Source organism: Chenopodium album, chromosome 21 (genome assembly GCF_948465745.1).
Source record: "Chenopodium album chromosome 21, dcCheAlbu1.1, whole genome shotgun sequence".
Lineage (NCBI taxonomy): Eukaryota > Viridiplantae > Streptophyta > Magnoliopsida > Caryophyllales > Amaranthaceae > Chenopodium > Chenopodium album.
In genome coordinates, this window is record NC_137854.1 from 35,670,406 (window position 1) to 35,690,583 (window position 20,178).

Below are 20,178 nucleotides of genomic sequence, written 5' to 3' on the forward strand. Positions count from 1 at the left end.
TCAAATTATACTACTTATTTGCCGTCGAAGATAAGAGAGATAGTTCAAGGAAAATGTACTACTGAAGATGAGGAGTTTTCTTGGGTGAATCCGGCTGATTACGGGCTGGGTTTGTGGGCGGAGTTTGAGTCGCCGGTGCCGGATGCCATTAATCAAGTTGGTGGTACGATATTAAAAAAAAAATTTGTGAGCATTTTTTGTGATTATCAGTTCATAATTAGACATTGTTTGTGATTATTAGACATTTTCTTGCTGGACTTTAATACACGTTATTACTTGCAAATTTTCAGACTTATGCGTTCCATTTCAAGTGTATGCTTTTTTGACATTACAAATCAATTTGATAGTCAAATTAAGTGGAAGACCATTCACTACACCTGAAGTATCTCTACGTTATTTAGTGTCAACTTTTGAAAACTTCACTGAACAACAACAGACTTTTACAAGCATGTTGAAAAGCTTGCACCATGAAGGTTTTGTTTTAAAAGACGATTATAACGCAATTGCTTCATTAATCCACCCAGTAAGTTCTTAAATCCTAAAATAATAATCATTGAAATGCTCTAATAAATATATATGAAATTTTGATTGATTTATTTGTATATGACAGGGTGCAAGAAGGTTATACATCCATTGGTCCAAAGGCTTTGGACGCAGCGACTTCCGGAATCGGCTTCACGAATTCGATGATCTTCTGAAACATTGCATATTATTCTACGGTGGTGTGTTAGCGGAACTCATATTCAGGAAGAATTATGTTATCATTAATTCGGATAAGGGGAAACCAAAGACAAGAACTCTTGGTCATGCGTGTTGGAATATTTCCAATAATAATGTTATGTGTGAGAGGTTATCCCACATGGAAAAAGTAAGAAGGGAATGTATTGTTTATATTGTAAACAATTAGATATGAGTTATGAAATGGGCTAAGTGGTGTTTTTGGACATGTGGGCTAAGTGGCTTATATATATTTATAATCAAAGACTTAGCACTTAGCACTTAGCCACTTGACACGGACACGGGAATTAAAGCCTAAAACGATAATTTATTTTTTTCAGTTTATTTTAACTCTGATTATTTAATTATATATTATTTAATATTTAATTAAATGAAAATTGAACAGTTACAATTATCATAACTGTTCATTCTTATCTTTTCGTTAACTGCCAATTTTGATCTATTTAAGATCAATACTGGATGAATTCACGTTCATCAGTTTTTCTTCCCTTTTCTCTGTTTTTCCTCAAAAAATCTAGGGTCTCAAGATCGTTAGTACTAAACGCTCTTGAGTGTTCAATCTTTGTATCCCAAAAACGTGTTCATCATAGCCTTGTTAGTACGGTGGGGCGAATAACGTTTTTAGGAAAGTGTTCTTCGTACACGCCTAGATCCATTGTTTATTTTGTTGTTCCAATCTATTTTTCAACCAACAATAACAATGCGGTGCTAATTGTGAAATGGAAAAAGATAGGAGGGCAAATTCGTTACATGTACCTCAACTCATATGGCCCAGAAGATGGAGTTGAACCGTACGAGGGAGCACCGAAAAAAGGATTTCGCTGGGTAAAAAGACATGAAATCCATCATGTCTATGCACCACAAGTTTTAAGGTGGTTTAATTAGACTTTTTATATATATATATAAATTAATTAGATATTATTATATATTATTATTATTACAAAACCCAAAAAAGTTTAAAGTATTGGTAAATGAAGTAGGTTGATATGGATCAATTTCTCTCCTGATTATCGTGTATTGGAGGGTACTTTGATTTCAATTTGATGGGTTTTAGAGTTTTTCTAAGGGTTGGATTAATTACTATCTTCAAGTTAGGGTGTTAATTGATGATGGGTTTGGTACTCTTGTTTAATTTTTAATATGGTATTCTTTTGGGGTTTTGTTTTGGAGATTGCTATTTATTGATGTTTTGTTGAACCTAAAATCTGTATGCATCTGTTTTGGTGGCACGCAAATACAATTACAAGTAATTGTTAGTGATAAAATGTTGATATTATTGTTGGATATGAATACATGTTATGGATAAAATTATGAGGTTGGTAGATATTGCGGTATGAAATTGGTACCGAGCTTAACTACTTATCCGATGTATTGGAAATTTATGCATTTTAAGGATCATTTCCCTGGACTAACCTCGTTAGGCTGTTAGGGGGTGTTTGGGTATGTGTGATATATAGGTTTGTTTATTGAGTTGCTGCCATGGCTTAGATTTTATTACTTCAAGATTGTGCCGCGAAATTGTTTGATGATATCAAAATAAGATTATGCATTTCATCGAACAATTTGATGCGCAAGGATAATGTTTTAGTGTATTTGGTTTCAATAGTTTCATAAATGGGCCGGTGATTGAATTTGCTAAAACATTAAGCTCTTCAATTTTGCGACGCTCAGCTTCTCGTTGCTTTTCAAGCCTCCAAAATACATCAATTCTTTTAGCAAAAGGTTGATTATGACTATTAGTGCAATAATTCAAGCTTTAAAAACCCAAAAACCCCTAAATTGACTAAACTGACAAGTAAAACAATGATGAAACCTAAATTGTAATATTGGTATTTGATGAAACAAAAAGATCTCACCACGAAGACAGCGAAATTAGTTTACTAAGAAACCTGGGATGGTATTATCTCTTCTAATGGTCTTGAACTTCTTCTGATGGGATGAATAAATTGTTAAAGTTAGTGCTTCAAAGTTAGTAATTATTATTATTTTTTTTAAAAAAAAAATTAGTAATTATTATTATTATATTATTTAGTTTCTAATATTTTTACTAAGTCAATTTAGGAAGTTTAGTAGAGTCATAGTGGGCTAAGATCATGGGGCACTATAAGCAATTACCCATGTAAATATGTAAATAGGCATTTGATCCCACGTTCATTAGCATGCATGCTGGTTAGTTTCCTATTTTTTAGTAATTTCCTTTCCATTGTATGCCTATATAATAGGTTGCTATTAGGTGTTTTATTTGAATAAGAAAAGCAGTATTATCATTTTCAACGTTTTTCTTCCTCTTTGCTTTCTTAATTCCAACAAATTGGTATCAAGAGCCAAGTGATCTTGAGTGCCTTACAAAAATTTTATTAAATTGAACAAAATTTCATTGATCCCTGTATAATTATCAAAGGGATTGCAAATAAGAGATATAAAATATTATTAATCGTATTGTTAAGGGAAAGAGTTGGTGTAAGCGGGAAAATTTGGGGGAAAGTGGGAGGAACTAAGTCATTAAAGGCTCATGTGACCCTCACATGACATAGTCAACGTCGGGAAATAAAAGTCAAATGTGTTTTCCGGTGGGAGGTAGTCAATTACAACATTTTATACTTTATAAGGTAGTTAATTACAACATTTTGTTTTTAGGGTAGTTTTTTGCAAAATTCGGAGTTTAAAAGGTAGTTTTTCACAAAAAATCCTTTTAAATATTATGCAGTAGTAAAGATTTTTATCATGGAAATAATGTGGTATCTCGGGACATTGCCGGGCCTAATTACACTAGTGCAATTAAATTAAAACAGATAAAGTATTAAACTGACATTTACCCCCCCCCCCCCCCCTCAAAAAAAAATGACATTTAAATGCACCAAACGCATACTATAGCCTATAGGTATATCTCATTATATTAACACTCACCTTGTCCAAATTAATTCATGACCCATTTATTTGTTCCAAAAATAAGTTTAGATCGGTTATATTATTACCTTCGTTTCATATTATTTGCTTCGAATTGACATAAAGTAGAGAGGAAAATGTCTAACCGTTGCAAATAATATGAAACAAAGGTAATATTAAACCATATCAGGCTTTACTTTGACCGGATTGACGATTAACCTTGCACTAGGATAGATCTTATGGGTTTTAAGCTAAACTAGGGCAGCCAACGCGCGCGTTGTGCGCGGTATGTCCAACTCTTTCGACTTAATTTTTCTTGGCTTGTGTTTGCACTTCACATTGATGATGGACTGGTAAGGAATATATGTCTCTCTATTGCTTAAGAGGGCTTGTGTTTGCACTTCACATGGAGAGCACAAGATTTTTGACACGGAAATACCAAATACTATAGTATGGAGGAAGAGAAAGCATCCATTAGCTTTACATAAAGATTATATAGGAATTTACAAAACTAATATATCTTTTGCACTCATTGACCTAATTGGAAACAACAAAGTACAACATATAGCAGTATAAGGTACATCACAATACATAGTAGTGGCATTAATATATAATACTCGGTATATATTCAGATATACATGCATGATTTATAATGCTTAAATTTGACATAGAATTAGAATACAAACTTGGACAAAATGCTTCTAAGAATTTATTTTTTCAGTAAAATTAGCCCTATGCAGCTCCACTTGTAGCCTCTTTGTCCACCCATGCTAATTTCCTTGAATCCGTTCTTGCTTTCTTTCCCTTTTCATTGTAGTCAGTTTGGTTTTCTAGCTTCCTAATACATTCAACACAATCATAGATTAATTTTTATTAGTCTCTATGTCCTTTAAATACAATTATGGGCAAGTCGTTAATTTTGACCTTCACAAAATAAAGGGGAAAAAAATGCCCACATAAAACAACAACTTTGCTTTGTCCAGTGACTAATGTTGTCATGTAATTAAACCATAAAACCTTACAAACCAGTCGACGAATCTTGGTACCATTTTATTGGAGGACTTACGTGGCATGGCTATTCCTAGGATGATTCCGAAGATTAGCTAAGTTGGGTCTTGAGTATGGGAGTAGTTGTTAGTTTGTTTTTCTTTGTGTTTCTTTTGTTTTCTAGCTTGTAGTTTCTTTGCTTTTCCTTTGGGCCTTGCCCCTTGGCTTCACCAATTAAAAACCATGACCCCAATTAAATATGAAGAATTTTAAATTTTATTATTACATTTTCCATCCATTTAATTTCTAATTAATTGATGGGTCTTTCAAATTCATTCATTTAATGAAACAATGAAGTCACCAAGCTCTACTTCATCATATGGGGGTAATAAAGTAAATAAACATTATGAAGGGTATTATGGTCCATGCACTATTTATAAGAACAATTTCCTACTTTTTATAAGGTAGGGATAAGGTAGGGATAGCTAATAAGATAGGAATCATCATACATTTCTAATGATAGGCTCAATAAGAAGCATATTTCCACATATGTATTTAAAGGACGTTGACGAGAGGAGGTTAATGGTGTTTTGGGGACATTTAATTAGAGATTGAAAGATTAGTGACCTTAATTTAGTGGCTAATTAGTTATTTGCCTGAGCAACACTCGGATATTTACAGGAAAAAATTATATTTATATATTATTATAAGTTTGTATTTGTTTATATATTGTGTATATATTTAATATTTTAATTATTTAAAGTTGATGTTGTTGTTCTATTATCTAGGATGTATATTTTTTTTTTCCCATCAATTATCTTATTATTTTTTAACGAAAAAAATATAAAATTTTTGACGGGAAATTTTTAAATATAGACATCACACGTGTACTTGCGGAATATTTCTGGTGATTACTTTAGTATATACTACCTCCGTTTCTTTTTAGTTGACACGTATTCCTTTTTAGGAAGTTTCTTTTTAGTTGACACGTTTCCTTTTTGGGTAAATTTTTTACCTTGCATTTACAAGCTACCCCACTTGCTTTTTCATTCTCTATCACTCTCTCTCCTCTCCTTTATATATGTGCCTAAATCAAACGCGTCAACTAAATAGAAACGTAGGAAGTAGTATTAATTGATGTCTAGTGTCCTAGTGACTAGGGTCCAAAGCTTTAAAATGCTCTTTAACTGACAATTCAGCAGTACTCTAATTACTATACATAAGCCCAAAATGAACTTTGTGGCACCGTGGGCCACAAACTCCCTTTGTAAATTTTTGTCTTTGCAAATTGTAAGGCTTGCAAGTTACAAATGCAAAGTATACGAAGTACATACTACATAAGGCCCAAAATAGTGCATATCCTTCACAACAATCATCGGGAAAAAAATATATACTGGCCCACGGGCACCAAGTAGGCCTCTCGGGGCCTTTAATTGGGAGCTACGAGAAGTAACTCGATGCTTAATCTTGTCGATTTTCAAAATGTTTTCCACATGTTAATGTTTTCATCATAGGGTCATATTACGTTGTTTAGAATCATATACGACAATTAGTAAGTTGTATAGAAGCATCTATGTAAATTGGCTAAACTGACACTTTAAAGGCAAAGTGGATAGTTCTAAGGGATTGTTCACTTCAACTTAATTTCAGTTCTGTTCAGTTCAGCTTCAATCAGTTCAGTTCAGCTCCAATAAGTTCAGTTAAGTTCAACTCCTAATTTCCTTATCTCATAAAATGTTAATTTCAGTTCAGTTCAGTTCAGCTCCAATCAGTTTAGTAAATGTGAACAGGCCATAACTATCTCGGCCAACCACTCAAAATGAAGGCTATAATCCACATTTTTGAAGAACTTTCTATATTTTTTCTAAAATTAAAGTGAATGTATGAGATGTTCCCAAGATTATATATTTATATATGTTGGTTTGAAATAATAAGTCTGCCAATATATAGATTACAATGTCTTGATAATTAGTTTGATTCAGCTGTGTGGCTATTTCAAAATTATGTTGCATTGATTGTCAAGAACTACATATCCCGGAGTCTTATTAAGGTGTTAGGAATCGTTCATTGGTTTATCTATCAGTTATACCCAAATTCATTTTTTATTTTTACATTTTTCTACGAAAAATATATTACCTCTGTTTCTTATTATCTGCAACAAAAGAATATTTTATATCTCACAAATAATACCCCTTTGTTGCAGATAATAAGAAACGGAGGTAGTATATACGATGTCCACTTGTCCCCCGATGTGAAATATCTTACATGCTCCGCCACTGCTCAAATGTTTCATCTCCCCTCACCCTAGATGAATGACAAAGAGACTAAAATCAAATTTCCGAATTAATGAACATAAGAGTTGAAAAACTAGAAACTACAAGTAGATGATTGATGTCGATTAAAGCAATTACTGAAACAGACAGACAAATTAAAAACAACACAAGATAGAGAGTAAAACCTAACCTAGACATCTCAAACTTAATAACCAAGCAAACATGCCAATACTATAAATTGAAAGGGTATGTAATATGTATACGACAAACTCAATTAAAATGCTGGATCTAGAATTACAAGAAACATCACACGTTTCTTCCAATTTTGTCTGCTTTAAACTCTAAACAATTGAAGTCAAACCTTACTTAAATTATTATCAGCTGCTCACAATAATAATAATAATAATAATAATACAGTACGTTCTTACATTATAATACCATGTTGCTCCAACCTGTACACTCCGTGCATCATGCCGATGCCCCCATAATTTTGTTGCCACCCTTCATTATTAATTTATTATTACAAGAAATTTCCGAACCTCATCAACATAATTACGAGCCATTTTGTTATGTTCTTAATATATTACAGTATTTTTTTTTTTGTTCAAATGAAAGTAGAATTATTAAGTAAGAGTGTCAAGTGCGTACAATCTATTCATATGATTTTCACTTTTTGTAAATTTAATTCAACTTTTACTAACTTGTACTCTGTATTAAGAACTAAAAGTTTTTTTGTTGTAAGGGCGTATTATGATATTACAGTATCTTACAAAACGAACTAAATAGAGCTGAAATGAATTGTTTATGAGAGAAGGAAATTAGAAACTAAATTGAAATTAAGCTGAAAATTAAAGAACATGCCCTAAGTTGAACCTAAATATCCTTTATTAACCTCGCTCTAACAAAGCTTAAATGATCATAATATTATCTTAGTTATACCAATGAACTTAAAAAATTTATTAATCTACATAAAAATAATCTAAACTAAAATTAAACTTACTTTTAGATAACTAAAAATAAAATGAATAGAACACGTCTTCAATATTTACTATATGTTTATACAAAAGAACTCGTATAACATATACTCTATACTTTATTTCTTTGGATAGATTGGTATAATCTTCCTTAAATTTCTTAAGTTTGAAGAAAGACAAAGTATGTATTTCCCTTGATTCCTTGAACCAATAGCTAACTCGCACAAATTTGTCGGTTGCGCCCTTCACGTAAGCCCATCACCATGCACGTACTACTCAAGTAAGTTCCTCCCCTCTCTCACCCCAATCTCTCTCCTCCACCCCACGTGCTCGGCACCCTCCTCGAACTCTCATCGACTAATCATATACCAACACGTGTCTCTCGATCGCCATCTCATAAATCTAACTCCTAGGATTATAAATTTGCCTCAACTCCCAAACGTCCTTTTCATTCCATCCAAATATCCAATCACAAAAAGTTTAGGATTTATCACATACAACAATACAACCCTTTCAAATCTATCGTATACAACGGTTGCACCACTAAACAGTACAAGTGTACAACGCTCTCAAATTTATCACATACAACGATTGTGCCATTAAGCAATACAACCCTCTCAAATGATATATAACTCGAATGAGTCTTCTCGCCGGACATTGTATTTTCCGGCAGTAAAACCATGCGAGTCAATTTCCCAAACTACCCTTGTCAACTCTTTACTTTCTCTATCCAAAAAAATCTCCAACTTTAAACCTCCTCATTTTGCGTTCACCTCCAACAAGCGAAATGTCAAGAATGCCCTTCGCTTGATCCAAGTCCTGCAGCTTTTCTTACAAGGGGTAAGAGATGCTGGAGGGTTTGATATGATGGGCAAATTAGTCATTTTGCCTTTGTTGGACCTCCACATGGCGCTTCAGAAGCTTGACTTTTTGTTGCAAGACTGCACGCGCCAAGACGCGCGTGTGTGGATGCTCATGAAGTCGAACTCTGTGGCGCGGCACTTTCGGGCTGTTTTCGAGGCTGTGGCTGCTTCCTTGGATGATCTCCCCTTGGATGTTGTTGGTGCTTGTGATGATGAGGTGAAGGAGTTGGGGTTGTTTTTGATCCAGAAAGTTAAGCAGGCCCATTTTGAAGCCCAAAGAGAGGATGTTTGGGCTTCCAATTTGGTGAAATCGGCATTATACCGGTTTGAGAGCCGGGTCATACCCGACCCGAGTGAGCTTAGGTGGGTTTTGGATTACTTGGGTATCAAGAAGTGGGCAGAGTGTAATGACCAAGTTAAGTTTCTCGAAGAGGAAATCGGGTTTGGGTCGGGGCCCGCTGCCAGGTTGATGGGTCTCATGGTGTATTGCCGGTGTGTTTTCTTTGATCACATTGATTTTGATGCTAGAAGAGTGGAGAACACAAAATTTGACTACAACATCGGTTGCTTGAACCCGGATGATCTCAAGTGCCCAATATCACTAGAGATCATGGAGGATCCAGTTACGATCTCAACGGGTCAAACTTATGATAGGGTCAATATTGTGAAGTGGTTCAAAGCAAGCAACCCGGTTTGCCCAAAAACGGGTCAAAGGGTTCAAAACTTAGATTTGGTGCCTAACTTGGCTCTTAAGGAAGTCATCAAGAAATATTGTTTAGAAAATGGGGGAACTTTTCCCATTCCTAAAGATAAGGGTGCAAGCAAGAAGAGTAACGCTAACGATGTGGCGGTTTTAGCTATCGAGGAAGCTACTAAGATGGTGGCTGATTTTTTGTCACTTAAGCTAGCAATGGGAACAATAGGAGAGAAAAGTAAGGCAGCCTATGAGATTAGGCTACTTACTAAAAGGAGTGTATTCAACAGGGCTTGTTTCATGGAATCCGGGGCGATTTCATACTTGTTGAATCTACTTTTATCTAAAGATTCAACTGCCCAAGAGAATTCCATGGGAGCCTTGTTGAATCTCTCTAAGCGCCCTGAAATCAAGCCCGTCATTGTTAACAATGGGGGCTTGATTTTGGTCATAAGGGTGCTTAAGAATGGGATTAAGATGGAGGCAAGGCAACACGCTGCTGCCACCTTGTTTTATCTATCCTCGGTTGAAGAATACCGAGGATTGATTGGAAACAACCAGGATGCAATTCCTTCTTTAGTGGAATTGATCCGGAATGGTGGTGATCAAGGCAGGAAGAACGCCTTAGTCTCCATCTTTAGTCTCCTAATGCTCCCTAGCAACCATTATAAGGTGCTCGAGGCTAAACTTGTGCCTCTTCTAGTGAGCCTCGTAGGCTCTATGGAAATTAGTGATGATCTTATTGTTGATTTCTTGGCAGTGCTTACATCTTTGGCTGAAAAACCTCATGGAGCTAGGGCAATCTTTCGCGCTAAGGCCTTAGATGTAGTCATAAGGTTAATGTGCTCACCTTATTCCGATTCTTCCAGGCTTGGAAAGGAGAATTGTGTGTCTCTATTGCTTGCATTGTGTATAAATTGTGGGAGAGAAGTGGTCGAAATTTTAGTAATGAACACTTCTCTAATGGGAGCTTTGTACTCCCTATACGCCGGGGGAACTTCAAGGATTAGCAAGAAGATCAGCTCGCTCATCAGCATTCTACACGAGTTCTCAGAAAGAAGCTCATCAACTCGCTCCATGCCTCGTGCTTTATCACACGAAAATTTTATTCATGTGTGGTAAACTTAGAGCCTGATGCATACATACACTTCATTTTAATTTGTAGATATATACATACCATTTGATTATATTGTAAATCATATGTTAAGAGATTAGCTCAAATTTTTGAGAGCTAATCTCAGTGTATGAGTTTCCATCTTTTTCGTGAAGCTCATTTTATAGTTTCCATAGCATACTTACATACATTTATCAGCAATTGATGTAAAGTAAATTGTAATTGTTGTTATTACATTTATAATAAGTGAAAGTCAGTGTTTTCAAATACGTAACTCTTGGTGTAAACTCTTGGTTTTGCTACTGTCCAAAGCAAAGTGTGATTTGAAGTACTGTATTAGCTAGTACGTGACAACTAATTTCAGACAGTGAAGGTATACAACTATGAATATATATACTCTGCATCATAGCAAATATTGATTATGTGCATAAAATTACACAAAAAAAAAAAAGCTCTTGTTACCTTTAATTTTGAATGTTTTAGTACTTGTTAGATCAAATAACCCAAAACCACGAAAATATTGAGCCAATAGCTAAGCCAAGAATCAACAACACCACAACCAAAATCCCAGCTGTTTCAGAATGTTGAGGCTGTACCATTTTGGGAGTTAAAATAATGAGCACGCTAGCAAAGTATCCAGTAGTAAGCCCCAACAACGATGTCAAGCTTATAACAGGAATCTCAGTTCGGAAGAATTGAGGACCATGTAAACATCCCAAGTACAGTGGATAAAACAACAGTCTCGTGAAGCTTGCACCCAAGGCAATGTTAGCATTGTCAAGAAGATAAACAGCAGTCAAAGATTTGCCAATCAAATCAAAAACATTGAAACAAGTGATTAACAAAATCGCGTACCAATCTCCAAGAACTGTCGAATGCACGTCTTCAGTAACAGACCCTGGAAAAATCGACATGGTGACAGTATATATGAGGATGATCCCAAAACCATACCATCTGATTTTCTGTATGATTTCCCAAATGGGGGCAGACAAAGAAGATTCCTCCTGAATGAGTTTTGGCTCATTTTTAAGCTTCTTGTTGTGGTGTTTGATAACAGGAAGTCTACTTACCACATTGTATAAGACAAAACATATAATCATAAACAAAATTGCGACAATGAAGTAAAGGATGGCACTGTTTCTTAACCCATCGTTGCTGCTTTGGGGATATACGGCTTTGGTAATGATTCTCATGAACGAAACGAGGACACCTACAGTCAATAATACATATGTATAAGACATTAAAACTCTACTACTCGAACTTGTACTGTAACATTAGAAAACCACAAAAAAGCTAGAGAGCATATGTTCTTTCCATCTACATAATTAGAGGTTATCTTTAGCCAGAAAAAAATGCATCCTTCTCCAGCAAAGGCATGAAAATTGCTCTAAATTGAATTCAGATAGTTTTTCCCAATTTCTTTTGTAAGGATGAAATGCAATAGTTTCCTCAACTTTCATGTTGTAAGGGATCAAATCAAGGAAAAAAAAAAGTTTGAAAACTACTTTTTTTTAGATTTAGGACTAGTTTATATACTACATATTGTTAGTCTTACAATTAAGCTCGAAAATTATTATTATTAGATGCATCTAGGAGCTTCTAACATAGTGCTTCCACTAGTATATGTGTGCGTGAAGGATACGCTGATGCTTGATGGAAGAACAGCATTTGTCAATACACTCGTACGAAGTTTATGTAGGCTGCTAAATAGCTTATATGTAGTACTCCCTCTGTTTTTTGTTAATTCTATTTTAAATTTTTTATTAGGACATTAAATAAAAATTTGAAAAAAAATGAATGAAGAACAAAAAAACAAGCGAGCATTAATTACTGTAAGGTGTAGACTGTAGAGCAACAAATTGACAAGTGACAACCCATAATCAATTAATTAGGGCCTACTGATAAGATTGGTATGAGCATTATATCATAATTGAACCATGATAATAGTAATAACCACAAGATTTTAAATGAAAAGATAAGCAGTACACAATTCTGAATCATACAATACTTGTAAACTAAAAGCTGTCATTACCTGAGGCAGAAGTACCAGCAACAACAGCCTGCATGTATCGGTCCGGCAACTCAGCAGCAGAACCAATAATACTACCTTGGACAAGCGCATTGGCGACACCGGAGAGACCCACAACCCCAACAGTCACATAAAATCCATCATAGAGTCCACTTTGTCCCTTAATGTAAAACCAATCCATCAGAGGCACCACAAGGAGGGCTACCAAGAAGAGGCCCAAGCCGATGTTGATACGAACGTAGGCATGGAACTTACGGAAGCAGAAGACGATGAGGAGGAGACAGAGAAGAGACACAGACTGGTAAACTACAGCAAAGATTCGATCAATGCTACGATCAGGGTAGAGGTAGTTGAAGTAGTCTACAGCTGTGATGAAGGCGTTCCAAGGGAGTAGCATACCTGTTCCTAGAATGAAGTAGATTATATAAGCTAAATTGAAGGAGTCATGATTGGTTAGGACATCGTCGCCATTGTTTGTAGGTGTAGTGTGGTGGAGAAGACAGACAGTGGCTTCTTCTTTGGCTTCCATTTTTTCGATTAGCTGTGAGTTTTTGAATAACAAATAAATGTGTGTTAGATATTTAAAGGACTAGCTTATGGAACGTGCGTCGCACGTAACATCTATTTTTTTTTTTTTTTTATAGGTAAGGAGTAGGTCCTATCGCTTTGAATTTGAGGTAGGAAATCTATACAAAAAGAGATCAGTATGTATTATTCAGCTACATAAAGAGTGTTGGTTGTATTTCACTCTGGGGTTATGGAAAAGTCTCACATAATTTTCTCTTGTTGATAATTTATAACAAAATGCCCTGTTATTAAGTATTGTCTAAGATTCACTTTTAGTATCTTATATGTATAATCACTGTCTTAGCATATAAACAAACTACTCCGTAGTATTTATTAAATACTATTTAAAGGATAGCTAATCTCACAATTAACAAAAAGAGTTAAAAGTCATTATCGTACCCCACTTCCTGGGCTGTATTAGTGATAAAGATGAGAAGCTTGGAGCGTTATATTCTGATCCATAAGGTGTTTACGAGGGAGTCACTGAGTGCATGTAGTGTTGAAACCTTGTGAGCCATGGCACTCGCATGAGCTGCTGAGGACACTTATCAGTGTGATCAAGTCATCAAAATGTAACAAATCATCCATGCCAGCTACAATGTTAAAGGCCAAACACTCCAGAATTTACAAGTAGCTTTCTAGAATGGATGTTCTATAATCCTGTCATGGTGAAACATCAAACATGCAATTCTAATTAACGAACTAACAACAAAAAATCAATGTAGAATGCATAAGAGATACAAAATCTTACTAGTGTGTGGCTGTTATACTCCCAAGACCTGTTCGTAAATAAGTAGTTCAGCACGAACTGTTACTAATAAAGTAGAAATTCTGTCACACGGTGTTCCAAGAGCAAGGCCAATTCATTATATAGAGGCTGTAAATTATGAAGTAATCAATATAAAAGGAAAAACAATCAAAAGAAATTTAAGACATGTGAAATTACAATCTCCTATAAACGAGAGGCTTTTAAACAGAAGGTTTACTAACATGTAAGAAAACATCTCACAAAAATGTTACAAATTACTTGAAACTAATTCATCCTGAGTTTCTCATCAGAAATCAGGCATGATATCAAACTTACAGAGAAAATGTACTACAGTTGGTTGTACCAAAATCAAGGCAAGGCTTCAGAACTTTTCAGGTCAGATGACCCAAAACCAAGACACAATTGAGCCAACTGCCAAGCCAACTATTAAGAACAGGGCAATCAAAATCCCTGCTGTTTCTGCATGCTGAAGTTGGACTGATTTGGGAACCAAAATCATAATGCAACTCGTAAAATAACCATTGGTTAACCCCAATAGACAAGTCAGCAGTGTCACAGGAATCTCAGTTCGGAAGACTTGAGGACCATATAAGCACCCCAGATACAGTGGATAAAACAGCAACCTAGCAAAAGATGCAGCAATGGCAACATTGCCATTTTGTACTGGATATACAGCAGTCAAAGACTTGCCAACTAAATCAAACACGTTGAAGCTGGTGATGAGGAGAATGCCAAACCAATTTCCAAGGACCTCGGAATGTACATCTTCAGTAATGAATCCTGGAAATATAGATAGGGTGACAACATACATGATGACAATCCCAATTCCATACCATTTGATTCTCATCATTATTTCCCAAACCGGACCAGATAGAGAACCTTCCTGACCATGTTTCTCCTCGCTTTCAGCAGCCTGTGCTCTGAGCTCATTGTAGTACTTAATAACAGGAAGTCTATGCACCATGTTATACAAGATGATACAGATGATCATAAGGATGATTCCAACGGCAAAGTACAGGATTGCACTACTCCTCAAGCCGTGGGTATCTTGTGGATAAATGGCCTTAGTAAAGATCCTTAGAGATGAAACAAGTACACCTAAAGAGATATATGCAAATTTATACCAATTAAAGTCAAATGATACCCGTTTCCAATTTAAACCTTTAAAGCACCTGCCACCACCAACATGAAATAGAACCAAAACTGAGCAACAAAAATAAAGATACCAAAGTTACCTGAGGCACCAGTACCAGATAAAAGAGCCTGCATATAGCGGTCTGGCAACTCTCCAGCAGACCCAATAAGGCTAGCTTGGACAAAGCCATTAGCCATGGCGGACAGGCCAACGGCCCCAACAGTGATATAATACCCAATATACAGCCGACTTTGGCCCATAATATAGAAAACATCCATAAAAGGAACCACCAAGAGGGCCAGCAAGAAAAGTCCCAAGCCCAAATTGACGCGGACATAGGCATGGGACTTTCGGAAGCAGAAGATGATGAGGAGGACAATTAAGAGCATCACCAGCTGAGAAACTACAGAAAAGGTTCGGTCAACACTACGGTCAGGATATAGATACTGGAAGTAATCAACAGCTGTGATGAAGGCGTTCCATGGAAGAAGGTAACCTATTCCTAGGATGAAGTAGATAATGTATGCCAAGTTGAAAGAGTCTTTTGGGATCTTCTTGTTGATGATCTCTGAGTCTCCGGAGAGATGGAGAAGAGATACTGTAGCTTCATTACCTGCCATTTTCTTGACAATATACAAAAAAATACTTGGACTCAATGATTTTATAAGATTGGATATATTAAGGGGTGCAGATATATTGAAAAGAATGAATCAAAATAAAAAAAAAAACAGAAAAATAGAATAACGATTACTTAAGATTTGGTCATAGAAAATATTCATATTTTTAATGGACTAATTTAGAAACTAGTGATGCAAGGAGGTGACAGCAAAGAAAAATCTTTAAATATTAAAATGAACCAATTATTGGAGGTTTGGACTCCTTTGGAAGGGCAATTACAAGAAAGCTAAAATTAGTCCTTCAATCTCGGAGTATAGATTATGCTAATGTATAATAAATATATCTATATTGTAATTCATGGTAAATTTTTTTCATATGAGCACAACACCGTGAGAAGGGGTTACCTTCTAGGAACAGGTTGCCTTCTCCCATGGAACACCTTCATGGCTTCAACACGTCTGTCAATTACTTTCAGAATCACTTGGTGAAGTATTATTTGACAAAAGAGGAGACTGAGAATAACATGCTGTCAAGAACAGGGAAAAGGAGATTTGAACCTTATTACTTTGATCTTAATAATTAGAATATCAGCAGGTTAATGAGTTTTAATCCCAGATGTGCAGCAGGTTATCGAAAACAAAAACCAGAACAAATTGCTATCAGATCAAACATCAAACCATCCAAAACCAAGACACTGTTTAACCAGTGGGTAAACAAACAAATTAGAAAGCCATAATCAAAATACCTGCAGTTTCTTGGTATTGATGTTGCATGGTTTCAGTAGTCAAAACCAAGACAGACGAGCACAATAGGTATTCAATTCAGCACCATCACATGAATCTCAAGAGTTATTTGAGTTGGCACTTACATTGTCCGGACCGTTTACAGTAATTGAGCCAAAAATGCACTTAAGGTGACAACCTTGGATCACCTTTTAGGCATAAGACAGAGTTTTTTTTTTTTTTTTGTTTTTTTTTTGTTTTTTTTTTTTTTGTTTACAATCATCTCTTAAGGAGCTAGATACATTAAATACTTCATATTTAATTAGCCAAGTGAGCCGTTTCATAACAAGAAAATATGAAGGTTCTAGTTCTACTATACTAACAACAAAAGGGATTAAACAGTGAGCCAGTGAGGACGGGCAACTATACAAGAAAATAATTTTCATAATATGCAGAATTGAATAAAAGTTACTCCGTACAAATTTAAGAATGTAAAGAAACATATCTTACAGAGCTTTACAAATTGAACAATTACATCCCTGAGTTACCCCATCATGACGAGATCAGGCATGAAATAAGCTAGGATCATTCGCCCCCTATATTTCCAACTACACAAGGGTTGACGATGGATCTCTAAATTATAATTTAAGCTGACACATACCAGCAGATTACATAGCATCAGGTAAAACAAAATGCTACTGGATCAGATGACCCAAAACCAAGACACAATTGAGCCAGAAGCCAAGCCAACTATTAAGAACAGCACGACCAAAGTCCCTGCTGTTTCTGAGTGTTGAAGTTGGACAGTTTTGGGAGCCAAAATCATCAGAACACTAGTAAGATAGCCATTTGTCAGTCCCAACAGACATGTCAGCACTGTCACAGGAATCTCAGTTCTAAAAAATTGAGGACCATGCAAGCATCCCAAAAAGAGAGGATAAAACAGCAACCGAGCAAAACACGCACCAATGGCAGCATTTTCATTTTCAAGGAGATAGAAAGAAGTAATCGCCTTGCCCACTAAATCGAAAACATTGTAGGCAGTGATGAGGAGAATTGGGTACCAATCCCCAAGAAGTGTTGAATGGACATCTTCAGTAATGAAGCCTGGAAATATGGAAAGAGTCACAACATATATGACTATAATCCCAATTCCATGCCATTTGATTCTTCCCACAATTTCCCAAACAGGACCAGATAAAGAATCCTTCTCTTTGTTTGCCTCATTTACAGCCTGCAACTTAAGCTCATTGTAGTATTTGATCACTGGAAGTCTATGTGCCACATTATAAAAGACGACACAGATGATCATAAGTACAATCCCGAAAATGAAGTATAAGATTGCACTGTCCCTCAAGCCATCAATATCTTGTGGATATACTGCTTTTGTAAAGATTCTAATAAAAGAAACAAGGACACCTGCAGTTAATAAGGAAATGCAACTTAGTTCAGCAATCATTCAGAAAAGAGAGCACAGGTGAATCTAATATGAGCATAGACTTCCACTACAATGCCCATTTTTGGAAAGCATGCAATGTATTAAGTTGATTTATGTCTTAAAATCTAATTAAGTAGTCCACTAGTCCAGCACTGGGGAACTTTTGTCACCATCAAAAGACGAACGCTAAATCCTAGTTGCAACTCATGTCGATGCTATTTCTTAAGGATTTCTACAGAATTCAAACTTAGCTTTCCAAATTAATTACTTAAATCCATCAATGTAGCTTGTCAGCAATGTGCCTTGCGGCTATGCCTCCCCTTCCCATTTCTTAAAAGTTGATAAACCATCAAATCACTCATAGTCGATCCAATTCGCTCCCAATGCACAAAGCCACAAACAATGTTTATAGCATATGGAGCCAAAATTAATTTTAAAGATAAAATTAAATATATTTAGTTTTTTACCATAAAACATGAATACATGATATTAACATGCTGATCATACATTTTAGGCCTAACGACAAACAACTAAATAACTTTATAACCATCTAAAGCAACATCTAGCAATCACCACCATTTCAATTGATCATTTGCTTCACACTGCAAAAACCATTGCTCCTTTAAAACAAACTCAGCTAAATTCCAAGACAGAGGCATTGAGCATAGGAACAAAATTCAGCACCAGCATTTCTTAACCTCATCTATATGCTTCTTCCAAAGTAAAGCTTCCAATTACTTTGACAACATAAATCCAATCAAATTCTAGGACCCAACCCTAAAATGGCAATAAGTATCATACTAAACAAGCAGACAAATTTCTCAACAAAACAATCCACACAGCTGAAAGTCCACATAAAATGTATCCCTAAAAAAGTTAAGTTAATTAACCTATTTCCAATCTCATCCCTCAAAACATCACAACTTCACAAGTCAATCAAACTCAAGTCATTTCCAATTTCATCTCTCAAAACTTATACCCATTTCCAATTTCATCCTTCAAACTTAGAAACATTTCCAATTTCATCCATCAAAGTCAAACCTATTACTCCAAAATCCAAATCATAAATATATTGAGACTATACTCTAAACAAAAAAGTTCTCAATTCTCAGCAAATCCACCAAATGATCAAAATTATCCACATTAAACAAAAAAGAAGTAATTCATGAAACAAACAAAATCCCATTTCCAAATTCATCTCTCAAAACTTATACCCAATTCCAATTTCATCCTTCAAACTTAGAAAGATTTCCAATTTCATCCATCCAAGTCAAATCATCGATATATTGAGACTATACTCCAAACCAAAAAGTTCTCAATTCTCAGCAAATCAACCAAGAAAATGATCAATATTAACCAGATCAAACAAAAAAGAAGTAATTCATGAAACAAACAAAATCCCATTTCCAAATTCATCCCCAAATCAGCAAAACACCCAAAAAAAATTAAAACTTTAAGCACCCCAAAAAACATAAAAGTCAATAAAAAAAAACACAAACCTGAAGCAGCAGTTCCAGCAACAACAGCCTGCATATATCTCTCCGGCAACTCACCGGCAGACCCAATAAGCCCACCTTGGACCAAAGCATCAGCCAACCCCGCTAAGCACAAAACACCAACAGTCACATAAAACCCATCATAAAGCCCACTTCGTCCCTTAATATAGAACACATCCATCAATGGCACCACAAACAGGGCCACAACAAAGAGGCCTAAACCCATATTGATCCGAACAAATGCATCAGATTTCCTCAAAGAGAAGATGATGACTAGGAGAGAGAAAAGCCCTGTAAGCATGTAAGCAACGGCGAAGATGCGATCAACGCTCTGATCAGGGTAAAGGTAGCCGAAGTAATCGACGGCTGTGATGAAGGCATTCCATGGGAGTAAAAACCCAGTTCCGAGAGTGAAGTAGATGATGTATGCGAAGTGAAAGGAGTCTTTTGGGATGTTTTTGGGGGCTTCTTCGCCGGAATTGGGGTGGTGGAGGAGAGAGATTGCGGCGTCGTCTACGGCGGTGTTTACGGCGACTCCCATTTTTTGGTGCGGAAGAGAGAGAAGAGTGGTTGGTTGATTGGTTGATTGGTTGCTTGTTAAGTTGTTATTGGGGAGAAGAATGTGATAAAAATATTTGGAATTACGTAGTATTTCATAATTTGTTGGTGGGGATGAAGGTAGTGGGGTCATCAATTGACGGATCCATGATTTAGGACATGCGGATACAAAACTAAGGCCCATTTTTTTGAGCTTCTTGGTACTTGGTAGGGCAGGGCCGGGCTAAGCCGAGTATATTTCATTATTATTATTATTATTATTATTATTATTATTATTATTATTATTATTTTCGGTGATCACGCTGTGTCGTGTGCTG

The 20,178-nt window shown here is 35.7% G+C and overlaps 3 protein-coding genes and 1 pseudogene across 3 annotated transcripts; 1 reads left to right on the forward strand and 3 right to left on the reverse strand.

The window, feature by feature from the left end:
- The first annotated feature begins 8,479 nt into the window (after positions 1–8,479).
- LOC145600146 (U-box domain-containing protein 19 pseudogene) lies at positions 8,480–10,537 on the forward strand (annotated as a pseudogene).
- Positions 10,538–10,887: 350 nt separating this feature from the next.
- On the reverse strand, positions 10,888–13,241 carry LOC145602170 (equilibrative nucleotide transporter 1-like). Its single transcript, XM_081658336.1, has 2 exons — positions 12,562–13,241; positions 10,888–11,739 (listed from the first exon to the last, which is right to left on the reverse strand). The coding sequence occupies exons 1-2, from the start codon at positions 13,085–13,087 to the stop codon at positions 11,024–11,026; spliced, it is 1,242 nt and encodes a 413-aa protein (XP_081514462.1). The 5' UTR covers positions 13,088–13,241; the 3' UTR covers positions 10,888–11,023.
- A 1,029-nt stretch (positions 13,242–14,270) lies between these two features.
- Positions 14,271–15,661, reverse strand: LOC145602900 (equilibrative nucleotide transporter 1-like). Its single transcript, XM_081659050.1, has 2 exons — positions 15,130–15,661; positions 14,271–14,992 (listed from the first exon to the last, which is right to left on the reverse strand). Exons 1-2 carry the CDS (start codon positions 15,647–15,649, stop codon positions 14,271–14,273), a joined length of 1,242 nt encoding a protein of 413 aa, XP_081515176.1. The 5' UTR covers positions 15,650–15,661.
- A 1,132-nt stretch (positions 15,662–16,793) lies between these two features.
- LOC145601188 (equilibrative nucleotide transporter 1-like) lies at positions 16,794–19,901 on the reverse strand. Its single transcript, XM_081657141.1, has 2 exons — positions 19,307–19,901; positions 16,794–17,788 (listed from the first exon to the last, which is right to left on the reverse strand). The coding sequence occupies exons 1-2, from the start codon at positions 19,842–19,844 to the stop codon at positions 17,073–17,075; spliced, it is 1,254 nt and encodes a 417-aa protein (XP_081513267.1). The 5' UTR covers positions 19,845–19,901; the 3' UTR covers positions 16,794–17,072.
- Between the last annotated feature and the right edge of the window lie 277 nt (positions 19,902–20,178).